The sequence below is a fragment of the Thermobia domestica genome, unplaced genomic scaffold (genome assembly GCF_964235325.1).
Source record: "Thermobia domestica unplaced genomic scaffold, izTheDome1.hap1.1 HAP1_SCAFFOLD_648, whole genome shotgun sequence".
NCBI classification, from domain to species: Eukaryota; Metazoa; Arthropoda; class Insecta; order Zygentoma; family Lepismatidae; genus Thermobia; species Thermobia domestica.
Window position 1 is genome coordinate 66,588 of NW_027656358.1, and position 15,997 is coordinate 82,584.

Consider the following 15,997-nt stretch of genomic DNA (forward strand, 5'->3'; position numbering starts at 1 on the left):
ATGTTTTATATTCAACGGTTATGCCCTGTAGGCTAAAGGAGACAGATGATGAACGGAAGTAAATGATGAACCTTTAAACGCTCATTAGCGCAACTGTTGCCTCAAGGATATGCATTTTATATATGTGCGGGTACCACGGCGGAGGAGGGAGGGTAAAGTTCGTGTTTCTTTGCATCGAGGTTTTTTTTTGGGGGGGGGACATTTTGGGGGATACACTCATGAAAATTGGTATGTGAAGCAACGAAATAGTTCACTACCTGGTAATAAATACCCTGTATGTGTACTTGTTGCTTATATGAGGGGAGAAGAAGAGCAAAGTTGGCCAATTTTTCGAGTTTCAGGTTTCTGATGTAAATTACATTTATTTCCTGGACGGTTCCATATAAGACTACATATCTTTTCACTGAATTGGTCTGCACAAATGTTACCTCGTTGGAATTTATGTTCCATAAGCTTCTCAATGATATTTCAATCATGACTCTGTGATACTTAGGGGGATCACCAGAGCCGCCAACGCGAAGGTCTGCAACAACCCTTCGAAAATGATATACAAGACGTTTTATAAGAATTTCGTTCTGAATTTTTATCTCGCTTTGTATTGCAGCAATGGCTACCACTTTTTATATTACTGTCACAAGTGTATTGCCTACACAATAATATCATTTTGTCAGTGTAGGGGGAGTGCACGGGTTGCCAAGGCCCCCAAATTTCTATTTTTTTTCTTTCTTCATATTTTTAGGACTATTGTTTCATCATCATCATCTTCTTCTACGAATAAGGTGGGAATTGCATAAATATTATCTCGTTGAAATCTGTGTTCAATAAGCTTTCCAACAATGTATAAATCATGACTCTGTGATAATTAGAGGGGTCACCAGGGCCCCCAATGTGAGTCTACGATTTCGTTTAAATCCCTGGTGGGCGTAGAAAGGTTAAGAAAGGAACTGTTGGAATGAGAACGTAGGAGGAGACGGGAGAAACCCCGAGAAAAACTACGGGCACGATGTTGTCCATCACACGGCCTAGGATCGAATCGAATCAGGGAGTTCTTTTGCAACGAAAGTTAGAACATTTAACATTTAGACACGGCAGACCTTGTAATTATTATCATGTAAATACACAATTGATTTTAGCTCCCTCGTGGTTAAGCGGTTATCATATGCGCCTTTGGCGTGAGAGACCGGACTTCAATTCCCAGCGAGAGCTCATGTGGTTCGGATCCCATGTTAAACTGTAGGTCCACGTCTCATATAGCCTCACTGCTGAAAGGGACCCTTAACCTACAATCAATCAATCAACAAAATTACTTTGAATTTATTTTCATACCGCTTATTCTTTTTCCTGACACAATTACTCACGGTTTGCAAAAAATATTATATACTGCTTCTGCTTTGAAGAAATTAATTTCATTTCTTACTGTGGTTTGACGCAGCACAGAACAACTTTTCAGCTATATGTAATTTTGGGAAATTACTTTCAAGAAATTGTAAATAAATAAATAAACTTTGCGCAGATACCGACAATTCCATTTCTACTCAATTGATCACACTTCTACTTTATTCTCGTCAGTCTGGAGACTTTTTCTGTGCAAATATTCTTTTAAAAAATAAATTCTCATAGAAAACTTGGCACATTCTGAGACTTCGAAACCTTGTTCCTTATGACTAGATACGTTATATCATGTAATAATTTTAAAAAATCTCATTTCATAACGAAACACGTAACTTGAATGTGTTATTTGCTTTTTTTATCACATTCAGTTAAATCTTCTACTTCAAATAAATCTCGATTTGTGCACTCAGCTTTAATGCAAATGCTCATTAATAATTTTCTTATCATCTATTACTATTACTAGTATTACTGGTTATATACCTAATACTGTTTACATCAACACGTTAACATACCAATACAATATGTATATTCCAAGAGGAAGGTTTTCAACACGCATATAATTTATCTATTTATTCGCACACAACATTCATCTTTTTACTTCCACTTACACACACAGACATACACACACATTCACGTGCCATACCATAAAATGCGGACGCACGCTGTGAATACCTGTGCTTTGTTTCTGTAATATCTAGAATATTTCCCTCGAATTATTTCAGTAATATTTATTCAAGGTACTGAGTATTAGCAACTAGTTCCCGCAAGTACCCGCTTCCTTAAGAGTATAGAAGACTAGATTTTCCCAGGAGCCATCCTGCCTTCTTGCATGAGAGAGAACCTAAAGGAAATACTTCTTTTTCAAAAGATCCATGTAATCGTCCGAAGCCGTAGGAATGCTGCCATTACCCGCTGGCTGATGAATGTCAACAGGGTCTGGAAGAAAAAGAAGTAATTTATCTCAAGAGACAAAATAATACAGTATGATTCTATCTAAATTTAATACCTACGATTCCCTTGAAAATAGTTCAAAGTATTCAAGTTACGGAGTATTCAAGTACGGACTAATACAGGGTGTCTCAAAAGTCCCCGGATATCGAGTAACTCAGAGTTATTATCAGAGTTACAACAAAATGTAAGAGGGAAAACAGTCTCCAAAATGATGTTTTCAATCTAAAGTGAAGGAATTTTTTTAATCGGACGAGCCGTTTGGGCTGTACACTATTTATGCGCCCAATGTTAAATGAAAATGTAACGTAGCTATTTACTTGGACCAACAACATAAAGTGAGTGGAGGTATGTTTCAAATGGGGGCTGGCCATCGACAAGTTAGCGTAAAAGACAGTAACTTCATTCACTTACGTTTTGGATCCAGGTAAATGGCAACGTTGCATTTTCATTTTAACATTGGGCGCATAAAGAGTGTACAGCCCAAACGGCTCGTCCGATTTGAAAAATTCCTTCACTTTAGATTGCAAACATCATTTTGGAGACGGTTTCTTCCTCTTACATTTTGTTGTAACTCTGATAATAACAGTTACTCGATGTCCAGGGACTTTTCAGACACCCTGTATAATATTTAGAGCAGGGTGGAAAAAAATCATGATTTTTTAAAAAAAAAAATCATTTTTGATGATTTTTTTTATTTAAATCGATTTTTTTGATTTAAATCAAATCTTTCTCCTCGTATAATACAGGTCGCGAACTGAAGAAAAACATTAGGAATTAGTATTAAATGTTAACTATGCCATTTAAGTGAAAGTATTGGGGTTGAATTTTGAATTAATCCCCAATCGTTAACCTGTATCAATCCCAAACAATGTTTTTTAACAATTTTAAATTATGGCTTTTTTTTTTGGGGTAAATTATAGACTTTCAGTCAAGCATCATTTCTATTTATCCTAGGATCATGGATCATACCTCCTTCTCTTCAGAATAGAACAGCCTTTAAAACGATAACATTCACATTTTCCCTATCATGTCCCTGAAGCGGAAAATTTTGAGAGAAGTCGGGATCTTTTCTGTTTTTTTTTTTTCTTTCTTCAAATTTTGATCCCCTCTGGACTCCCCTATGTTAACGCACAGATCTCAAAATCAACTGGGAAATACTAAGGGTGTACTAAATGTGTGTACAAAATTTCAAGCTTCTATCTTGAATAGCAAGGGCAAGAAAAATATTTAACAATAAGCTAAGAACATCCCCACAATACCCCAGATGACCCGGATATAATATAAAAATTTCCTCAGACATCCTTATTTATCCTAGAATCATGATTTGTACATTATTCTCTTCAGAATAAAACAAAGTTTCAAACGGTACCATTCAAATGTCTCCATCGTGTAGGCTATCTGGGGCTGGAAATCACGAGAAAAGGAATTTTCTGTTAAGAAATATCCCATTTTTTACTTTTTACCCCTCTGTACCGCCTCTGTTTAAAGGCAAAGATCTGAAACAAATCTGAAAAATACTAAGGGGTGCAGTGAATGAGTGTCCAAAATTTCAAACTTCTAGATGCAAAAGTAAGCCCGCGAAAAATAATATTTCCAGATTCCCGTATAAAACAGGATCTCAGGTAACATTTTCCTGAGACATCTCTATTTATCCTAAGATCATGGTTCGTACATCATTCTCTTCAGAATAGAACAGCCTTTCAGATGGTACCATTCATATGTCTCCATCTTAGGCGGGAAAATCGCGAATAAAACTAATTTTTGTTAAAATTATCCATTTTTTTTTTTTTTTTTTTTTTTTTTTTTTACATTTTTGCCCCTTTAGACCCCTCTGTTTTTACGCAGAGATTTGAAATCATCTTAAAAAAATACTAAGGATGAAGTGAACGAGTGTGCAGAATTTGTCTTCTGAATACAAAATGTAGGCTCGCCAAAAAATAATAAAAATAGGCACAACAGAAAATATCTTTTTTAAATTTATGACATCATCACATCCTATGTCTTGACGCAGAGAGGCGTGAAAGCATATGTAACATCCTCTACAATGCCTTCGAGAAAACGAAGTAAAAGCTTTATTGATACTTTTTCAATCGAATAATGGAGATTTTAGCCTATCACCTAAAAATAGGTTATATAATTTAAAAGGTTAAGCGTTAAGGTAAACACACACAGCGTTATCAGACACATTTTTTTTCCACAAAAGTTACTGATATTTGGCAGGGGCATATTTTAAAGGAAATTGTAACTAGCCTGCGGCACGAAATACATAAATTTTGCCTAAAGTTATAAAATCAAAAACATTTTCGAGAGGGGATAGGACACTTCTAAATACGCCCTATTATCTGGGAACAAATATACAGACGCGCACACAAAAGAATCTTAGTCTTAAATGTCGATGGTGATTTCCCCGTTGGAATAGTTAACGATTTACAATATAAACCCTATGTTACGAAGAGAAGAAAACAGGATTGCCCTGTTACCCGTTCAAAACGGGATTTTCCCTAATCATCCTCTGCATGACACTTGTTTTCATACAATGCTGTACATTCTGTACATTTGAGTCTCATTGTATTACGATTATCATCTTCCATAATCGAAATAACAGAAACGGGACTTGACTTATTTTCACTTTAAATTATTTCGAAATTTGATTTAAATCAACGATTTTTATTAAAAAAATCAAGTGATTTAAATCTTGATTTAAATCGTGATTTAAATCAGACTGATTTAAATCAATCCACCCTGATTTAGAGCAACTCAAAAGCCACTTCAAACATACGGCTCCTAACTTAAACATGATTTTGGTTATCTAAGGATCTACAACTGCCTGTTTAATTGTTAGATTACTTATTGTAAACAAGAAATATATGTATTATTTTATTTCCAGCAACAATAGAAAGCTACGCACTTCAACAATGAATATTTTAAAAAGTACAAAATTATTTTCTGACATTATACTGGAGTTTCGGGTTTAAGAATTTTAACTCGGGTTCCCATTCACACTAAATAATCGAACCCACGGCTTTTTCATGATCCAAAATCTGCCAATTTCAAGGGCGGTAACTTTACAAAAATAACCTTTACTGACCACATGACGACAATAAAACTGCGCGGAGCGAGACCGAAGCGTGTGCGGGACCTAAGGCGCGGCGGTCGCTACGTTGCAATGGAGTAATTACACTTGCCCTCATTCAACCTTATGATATCAACTATAGTAGTACAATAATATTTAAAAATAACAATTTCTTTTGACTTTTATTTTCTACTGATAAATTTTAATAGGACGGCGGTTCAATTGTGCAGCACTCTTCTCTGGTGGGAGGGGCATCTGGTTCGATCTCAAGTTATAAGAATTTGTGTTTTGCTCGAGGTAATCCCGTTTGCCCTTATATTCTCATTCCACTAGCTTTTTTTTTTTTTTTTCATAATCAATCATTCACTTTCAATAACACAGCCACACACAAAAAATAAATAAATACATACAAGTTCTGTGCACTGGACCCCAGGGTATGGATTCAATGTATTTTGGTACATAAAATCCAAATTTCGAAACCCCAAGACGATCTACTGTGTCGATTTTTACTTTTTTTTATAGGCGAAAAACTAGCGATTTTGCATAGGGAGAATACACGTCACATAGCCATACAAAAAATCAAAGTTCTGTGCAATGCACCCCAGGGTATGGATTCGATGTATTTTGGTGATATGATCCAAATTTCGAAACCTCAAGACGATCGACCGTGTCAATTTTTATTTATTTATTTTTTATAGGTGAAAAACTAGTGATTTTGCATAGGGTGAATACAAGACAGATAGCCATACAAAAAATCAAAGTGCTGTGCAATTCACCCCAGGGTATAGATTCAATGTATTTTGGTACACAAAATCCAAATTTTGAAACACCAAAACGATCGACCCTGTCACTTTTTTTTATGGACGAAAAACTTCAACGAATTTTGGTGCAAATTTTGGTACGCATGACAGCACATACATTTTTCGCCCATAAAACAAAATCGACACGGTCAATCGTCGTGGGGTTTCGAAATTTGGATTTTGTGTAACAAAATACATCGAATCCATACCCTGGGGTCCGCTTCACAGAATTTTTGTATGGCTGTCTTACGTGTATTCTCCCTATGCAAAATCGCCAAAATTTATCGCCCATTAAAAGAAATGGACACTGTCGATTGTTTTGGGGTTTCGAAATTTGGATTCTGCGTAACAAAATACATCGAATCCATACCCTGGGGTCCGCTTCACAGAATTTTTGTATGGCTGTCTTACGTGTATTCTCCCTATGCAAAATCGCCAAAATTTATCGCCCATTAAAAAAATGGACACTGTCGATTGTTTTGGGGTTTCGAAATTTGGATTCTGCGTAACAAAATACATCGAATCCATACCCTGGGGTCCGCTTCACAGAATTTTTGTATGGCTGTCTTACGTGTATTCTCCCTATGCAAAATCGCCAAAATTTATCGCCCATTAAAAAAATGGACACTGTCGATTGTTTTAGGGTTTCGAAATTTGGATTCTGCGTAACAAAATACATCGAATCCATACCCTGGGGTCCGCTTCACAGAATTTTTGTATGGCTGTCTTACGTGTATTCTCCCTATGCAAAATCGCTAAAATTTATCGCCCATTAAAAGAAATGGACACTGTCGATTGTTTTGGGGTTTCGAAATTTGGATTCTGCGTAACAAAATACATTGAATCCATACCCTGGGGTCCGCTGCACAGAATTTTTGTATGGCTGTCTTACGTGTATTCTCCCTATGCAAAATCGCTAAAATTTATGGCCCATTAAAAAAAAAATTGACACTGTCGATTGTCTTGGGCTTTCGAAATTTGGATTTTGTGTAACAAAGTACATCGAATCCATACCCTGGGGTCCGCTGCACAGAACTTTTTATTTTATTTTCGTTTAGTTTTTGTGTGTGGTTGTGTAATTATTTGTTTCCTTTCGCCTACAAAGCATGTTTGTGGGACGTAAAATTATTTTTTTTAATTTCCATGGCAGTTATATTCTTGTATAACTGCTCAAAGATGACCGAACATCAGCAAAGAGTAATGGATATTGTGATAGACCCTTAACACGCAAAAATCAACAGAATATCGACACAATTCGTGCTTTTGAAAGGGAAAATCTTCATATTACAACCAGAGAGATAGTGAGCGGAACGAGTATTTCTGTAAATCAATTTTAAATGAAAATTTGTGCATACCAGTAAAGTTGATTCCCAGATATCTGACAGAGGAACAGCGACACCACTGTCTCAAAGTTCCTATATTTTGAACAGAATATTCCAATTTTGGTCCCAATTTTTATGAAATAGATTACAGGAACTTTGCTGTAGATTGACTGAAACGTTAGTTTACGGATACGAACCCGAAACGTAACCTCAATTATCACAATGGAAAACTCACGATTCTCCATGGTCGAAAAGGAAAAGATCGGCTTGCCTGCCTGACACTAACAAATATCACTACCTGCGCTATCGCTTGCTTACCTGATGCTAACAAATACCACTACCTGCGTTATCGCTTGTTTACCTGATGCTAAGAAATACCACTACCTGCGCTACCGCTTGCCTATCTGACGCTAACAGACATCGTTACCTGCGCTATAGCTTGCTTGCCTGACGCTAATAAAGTTGAGCTGAGTTGATTTTGAGTTTAACGTCCCTTTCAGCAGCGAGGCTATATGAGACGGGACCTACTGATTAATGTGGAATCCGAACCACATGAGCTCCTACCGCGAATCGAACCCGGGTCTCCCGGTTCAAAGGCGCGTCATCGACACTACTAAATATCACTACCTGTGCTGTTGCTTGCTTATAACCAAGTGCTTGATTAATGAATATATACGGATATGGAGTTTTGGATGGCTGCTGGGCAAACTCAAACAAAGTTAAACACAATCAATCGGAGCTTCTAACTAAGCACAATTTTAACTTATAGTGTACAGTGGGCCGAAGATTCGGGAGAACAACCACTAGCATGCTAAAAAAAGCACAAAACTAATTACCTGTTTTCGTGTATTTCTTAATGGACCTTTCGAGTTCCCTTTTTAACATTTGACTGAAGGAGTTTTCGGCTGCCCAACTGTCACTTGCAAGAGGGAAATTAGGTTCTGATTGCTTTGCTTTGAAAGTATGTGTTGGGGAATGTTGACGTCCGACAAATGTCTTGGAATCAGGAACACTACTTTTCGGCTGAAACTGCTTATCTTTGCTGCAATAAAAAGAATATATCATCCTAGATGGCTCATATGCGAAATAAGTTAACAGAAAGAAAGTACACTAGAGAGAGAGAGAGAGAGAGAAATATGTTATTAAATGATAAGCTATAAAAATATTTTGATTTCAATAAATTACAAAATAGACAAAAATCTTGAGAATTGTTTTCTTTGGACTTTCAGGTCTGTGTTAGCATTGAAAAAAATAGTTTTTGTAATATAAACTGTGACCAACGAATATATATTTAAAAATGAACGAAATCTTACAACAAAAAGTTTTTATGTTGATTCCTGTTTTCTAGTTTCGTGAATTATTCTCTTTATTTAATATACAGACATATCCACAATAATCTGGATTTAAGACAGTCGTATTTGAAGACGGTAATTCTTAGCAAACAATCTATTAGTGGGCAAGAAAAAAACAACAATAATACATTATAAAATTTTATTTGAGAACCATCCGAACCTCATCTGGTTTTACTAAGGGAAGCTCAGAAAACGGTTTCCTATAAGGCCAGCTTGAACTCATATTTATTCGATTTGCCCGTAACTCCTACATTTCGATTAATACTTAATTTATCAGGAAGTATTCAAAACATATATAGACCAGTGTTCATGGGATCACCACAGCAGAAATGGTATCTTTTTTGTGGCTGACGCGTGGTCCTTGAAAAATAAATGTCTCGGATAAAAATCCAAGTATGGGTCACAATTTAAACAGCTTTTATTTCGGTGCTACGAATAGACGTTAACTTCACTTAATCCATAGAAGAAAGACAAAATATTAATGTTCTGAGAGGCAATTTAGTTTCGTTATTGAAATATATTAACTTAACAAAATAACGCTGAGGTCATTAATGCTTTAATTATAAGATATAGATTTTTAATCATGTGCCGGTCAACTTCTAGGTATAAAGATTTTCACGAAAAAGTAATATTTTTATTTCATATTTTAAATCTATTATAAATGTATCATTTCATGAACAATTCTAATTTTCGTTTTAAAAAATGAAACGAAATTTTTAATATTAACGTTTATAACGTTTACTCCATAGGATGGTAATCCAAGTAGAGCAAACATTACATTAGATAGTCGTAAATAGGATGTTTGCTCGAGCGTTGACGATGAAACCAGTTATTATAAGTAATAGCTCCTTTCAACGCCAACTACACATAAGCAAAGATACTACATACAACCTTTAAAAACACCAAAGATTCAGCATCATATTTTTCGAAAAATAATAAACACCACAAACAGTAAATAAGAAGTATTTTCTGTACCATGCACTTAAGTTGATTGCCACGAGGCTGAAAGACACGACACGCAATCACAATCAATACTCACAAATAGACTTAAAAATTTTAATGATTAAGCATACTTACAAATCCCAATATTATGGTACGGGGTATTACACTCAATTTTTATATAGATGTTCTATACATAATAAGATAAATGTGGATACAATTACATTATTTAAAAAAAATATTGTGCAGCAAGGTTTCTTAAGTTGTTATCCTATCCTTGTCTTCGCGCCGAATAGTGTTGCCTACCGCCAAATCTCTATAGTTCTCGCTGTTCGCGTGAGTTTCTCGTGTTAGGTGACGTAAGAGCGGACAGAGCAGTGATTGGCCGGAGAAGCGCTGGACAAGGTCAAGCGTCGTCTGCACCTTTGAGTGAGAGAACGCACACATAGAAACGTCGTCTGCTTGTGAGTGACAGTCCTTTTAAATAAAAAGAGAATTAAACTGCTTGAACCGCATACAGTCAAAATAATGCACAAACGAGTTTATGACACGTTCCACGTTTATGCCGGCTAGGCTAAAGGAGACGGTGAAGATGAGAAATGAATGAAATGGTGGAATGAAGAAAGTGGGTGTTAGGATATGTCAACTATTTGAGGCAAGATGTTTGCTATTGAATAATCGCGCAAAGCGTTAGGGAATTGTAAAAGCAAATGAAGGGCGTAACTATGTGATAAAAAGAGTGTATTTTTGTCTTAGTGGTGGCAATGAAGCCATAAGTGACTGAAGTTGTTTGAAAATGAGATATGAGCGCAGTAGTGGCTGAAGTTAGAAAGGAGCCATAAGTGGCGGAAGTATTTGTAAATTGGATATGGGCCAAAAGTGGCTGAAGGTACAGTAAAGTTGCAAACGTGTATTAACCTTGAACTTAGGTGGTGGTAACAGAGGTTGTAAACGTAATAGACATATAATGATACATTAAAGGTTGGATGTAATCTAGAAGTTTAGGCATTTATTGGGAAGTACTACTAATTTAGAAAGTTAATTAAAAATAAATACCTTTGCACTAATTTTTGACTAACCTAACAGTGGGAGGAAATGAGAGAACCCCGAGAAAACCCACGTACACGATGTTTGTCCACCACAAAGCTCACTTAGCGCGAGCTCGGATCGAACCAAGGGCCCCATCTACCACTGAGAAACCGCGGCCCCTCTAATTTTCGTTTAGAGCTAAATTTGGAGAATTATAGCAGCTAAGGAACAACTCCTTCTGAATTATTCAGAGGTATTTTGGGCATAGTTAAAAATACAATAACTGCAAAAACAGAATGAAATATGTGCTGAAAAATATGTTATCTTTGCTAACAATCTTTAGACAATTGTTATTGTTGCAAAAAGAAAAAAAACAAAGCAAAAATACAATTTCATGAACCGCGTGAAAGAAAGAGTTTGCTAAGCTCTCTGTCTACGATAACACTGCAGAATGGTACGGAATTTCTTACGACAGACCCCCATCCATTCCACACAAAGATATACACAATTTGCATTATATTAATAAATTACAGGGTAATATGTTTCAATTGAGTGCAAGGAGCTACTCTGTGCAGTAATTTATATCACGAGGGAATATTTCGGGTTGACCTACTTTTCACATGCTATATGTATACTTAATTCGGAAAGTGGTTAATACATTTATTACACGTTGCATTATGATTTCCATTCAAACAAACTATTTAACATATTAACTTAGTGCCTCTAAACACACTAGTTGCCCGAATTTCCATGCAGTTTTGTAGTACTAGTTTTGCTTCCATAAAAAAATTTAAAAAATATAAAAACTTTTCTGCTTATCTTATTCTTAATGCACCCAATGATATTTACAGAAAAGTGGAAGAAATTGTGAATAATAATTACATGAACGAAATTTTAAGTACTATATTCATATCATAACATGGACTGCTGATCTCCCAATCTAATTCCTTAATCACCAGGGCTTGAAGAATCTTGCATGCAAGTTCTAGCCAGATCACTTTGCAGTCACAGTGCTTATACAAATAAACAAAAATCCCTTTGCGACACAGTAAAGTAACTGAGAGTCGAATGAAAAAGAACATTTACTAATGTATTGCAATATTACATTTTTTTATTTGTTGTGTGAAGTGAACATGTTTTTGATTGATCGGACTTCACTCGCCAAATGTAAAAAGTACTCGCCACTGGTAAGCAGACAAGCGGATTTTTCAAGCCCTGTTAATCACTGATGATTTCTGATCATGCTGATTGGTACAGAGACTAGCTGGATTTGTTCCAGAACATTACTGGATCATATAGATACTATTCTATGTGTGTGTGTGTATGTTGGGAGGGGGAAGAGGAGATGGATTTCGAAAATTGCCATAATTCTTACAAAGGGTTCGAGAGAAATCGGGAGTCACTGTCAGTCTCATTTGGCTACATACCAATGATCTTCCTCTCTAAGTTAACAGCGGATATTCCCGAACGTTTGCAAAAGCCTGGAACAACGTTAGTGTCTACGTGAACCAAAATTTTGCATACAAACTGTACCACTTCTCGTTATCTATTACCATTTTCGTTCTTTAGCGGTGCGATAAACCAGAAACGACTAATTTAAACCACTTCCAGTTTGAATAGGGAGTTAACGGAAGAGATGGAATCTATCTTTCGGACGCTAAATCGGCATTAAAAAAAAAAATGCTTCTCGACATCTCTTAACCGTTTTTGCTCTGATACTTGTCAACAGACGGACTGAGAAAGCCGTTTTGTAAGACTTCCAACACTTATGCAAACCATAGTTTGAAAGTCTAATAACAGGATAGCTGTCGAAAAGATTAGGTTGCAGATCACAAACAATACAATGTAAAACTTACATTATATGTTCGAACGAGTGACTGTAATAATTTATTATCAGTTTAGTATTGGTGTGACATGGCATGCCTTAGTTTTAATATTCTCTACTAAACACTAGTTTAGAAAGACAGTATTTTACTTACAGTGTCTTGAAAGGAACCAAGTTGACATTATAAGACTTTTCAATCAAGTTCTTCCGCCTTTGTTGATTACTCTTTTCGCATTCCTTCGAAAGTTTATCACATTTATCACGAAGTTCCTTCTCCACTTCACCTTTCGCTGAAAACAGTAGGTAAATCAATACACAATTCTTAAATTATAACTGCTAATCTACAGTTTAAATTTCCATGCTTCCACCTGAAAATGTTCTCTGTGATCCAACCAAGAAATACATTACTAAAAATATTTTTTTAAAAAAGTAGGTTGAGTAATACACATATTTAATCGATTGTGTACTAAAAGAATGTGAAACTCTTTAAGTCGGTGGAGGACTTGTTCCCCTCCCCCCTTCCCCAGATAAAAGCAAAATCTGAAATGATGATGCCGTGTATCTGTGGGGCAGGAATTGAGAATTACAGAACTCAGTCTATTCGCCTTTTTTGTTATCTGGCCTGCCCTTTCACATTAGGCCGGATAATCGGGAGTCTACTGTACATGATAAATCGAAACTTAACATGTTTCACTGTGTACAATTAGAAAGACCTTAAAACGCATACATAACAGCAATGAAATACCTGTTTAAATCACGTAAAGATTTAATCAGCAAGTATTACCAATTGCGTAAGGTGAATACTTACATACATATACTTCATTCACAGACAAGAGATTTCAATTATTTCCGACGGGTCTGGGCTCCGGTACTCATCCTCTGCTATGTCTGCGAACATTTATTGAGTCCAGATCCTTCGAAGTATTTAATAGCCTTACGTTCATTGATCAATATTTGATTGATATCTATGCGGAAATCTTAAATTCATGTTTGATATATGTATGGAAATCTTAAAAACTATGAATAAATATCAATAAAGAAATCTTAAATTTACGAGGGTTGTTTTCCTTCAACGTCCACTAAAGAACCACGTGATATGACAAAAAAGGGATAAAACGAAACTATTTATTGGACGTCGCCCATCCCCACTTCATAGACGGACTCTGCCATTCGATCATTGTAGACTAGTGAGCGCGAAAAAATATTAAGTAAAATCGAAGCGCGCGCCAAGTGTGAACTACGTTATGTAATTCAATTTTCCGAGGCGGAAAAGGATAATACAGCCGCAATTTATCGTCAAATGAGTAAGATGCTGACGTATACGACGAAAGTAGCCAAGAGTAGTAATAGTCTTGTCTAGCTAGTCTAGCGGCAAACAATTCTGATGAATGCGTAAATCATGTAGTTTGTGAAACGGCGTAGATTATGACTTCTGAGCTGTCTGATCTTGGAATTTCAGAAACTCAGGAGCCTACTGGAGAAATCGAATTACATCACGTTGTTCACACTTGGTGGGGCGCTTTGATTGCAGTCGATACTGTAGTATCCCGTATGTGGTTATATTATAAACATCAACATGTGCTTTTTTTATAAGCAAATCCGATTGCTCTTCCACTACAAGTTACTACAAGAAGCGGACAACAGGAATCATCATCACCACTTTGCCGTATGATGAAAGTACATCAGTCATCGCTGCCCAAGAGAAGATATAAAATTCCATGCATCACCTCAATCGACATCAGTTCCTGCTGGTTACTCCTGCTCTCTTAGCTTGCCTGGAGCTTTGAGAGAACCCTAACTTAACCAAAGTCTCCTAACTCTTCTGGGCGTCTGAGGTCTCCTGCCCATTCTGCTTGCCTGGAGCATTGTGAGAACTTGACCTTTCTCTTATCTTGTGTGAAGCTTCGAGAGATTCTTAACCGCAACCATTCACTGAGCATTGAGAACCCTAGCTCACCTCCACTTACCTTGCCTGGAGCTTTGTAGAGATTGGCTGATTGGGCCTTGCGTTACCTATTTACCCTAATCACTTAGTGGAATTTGTATTTATCTTAGTGAACCTATGTTATATTGTTTTATAACAGGAAGTTTTATAATAAAACTGGTTGTGGTAGAAAATCGATTCCCGTGTGTAACTGGTCTACCTTCTAACTAACAAGGTAATTTTCCAATATGTATCCAGGCTCACTACTCTACAATAATTGAATTACAGAGTCTATCTATCGATGTACAGAATGCGTGACGTCCAAAGAACAGTTTTGCCTATACACGTTTCGTCCTCTCATGTAGATCACCTCTGGTGTCTTAACGGAGGTTGAAAAAAAAACAGCCCTCGTATAATTAGCAGCTACATCATCATCTTCATCACCATATGTATTTTGCCATTATTGGCAACTTGCTTGCCGCAACTGAGAAGCTTCTATTTTCCACGGTCTTCAGCCAACCTCTTTGTCTTCACGTACGATTTTTCTGTTTTGATAGCGTCCATAAATTGTAGTCTCGTTCGTCCCCTCCCTCTCTTTCCTACCACCATACTCTCTAGCACGTCCTTCATGATACAGTTCCTTCTTAGCCAATGTCCCAACAAGTTTCTCTTCCTCTTCTCAATAATATCTAAAATTACTTTCTCCCTCACCATTTCTAGCATCCTTTCATTCGTTTTACACTCGTCCCAACTAACTGTCTCAATTCTTCTTCACACCCACATTTCGAAAGCTTTTATTTAATCATTTTTGCGTAATCACCACGTTTCTGCTCCACAGAATACAATACTCCATACGAAGCATTTTATGACGGGCTTTACAGCTACGAGCAAGTCTTAGTATAAAAATGAAATCTTTAGTTTTACGTCCCACGGTAATGCCGGTTAAACTAAAGGAGACGGTGATGATGAGAGATGAGTGAAATGGTGGAATGAAGAAAGTGGGAAGAAAGGGGAGAACCCCGAGAAAACCCACGAGCAAGATGTTTGTCCACCACAAAGTCCACACGGCGCGAGCTGGGATCGAACCAGGGACCCCAAGCACCGGAGGTGAACGCTCTACCACTGAGCCACCGCGCCCCCCAAGTCTTAGTATATACTAATAGAACATATGGAATATATATTTAAATTAACCTCAACTTTACTGACCATCATGTTTCTTATAACAGCTAACTAATTAACAGTTTCTACATATTTTGAATAATAACTCTGTTATCCTTCATCAATAGAGCAAAACATTTAATAATGTGGAGGAAATAGGTCACGTACACACTTTTTCTTGCTTCAACTTCTTGTGGAAACTCGTAAGATTCTGATGCGTACGATTCTTCTA

The 15,997-nt window shown here is 36.6% G+C and overlaps 1 protein-coding gene across 1 annotated transcript in view; it reads right to left on the bottom strand.

Annotated features, from left to right (window-relative positions):
* Positions 1–1,292: 1,292 nt before the first annotated feature.
* The window catches only part of LOC145677135 (uncharacterized), a gene marked incomplete at its 5' end in the record, with an annotated part of 29,315 nt that continues 14,610 nt past the window's right edge, over positions 1,293–15,997 (bottom strand). The window contains 3 exon segments of the mRNA XM_081747780.1: positions 1,293–2,328; positions 8,375–8,580; positions 12,838–12,973. Of these exon segments, the coding sequence (XP_081603906.1) occupies positions 2,234–2,328; positions 8,375–8,580; positions 12,838–12,973 (437 nt within the window).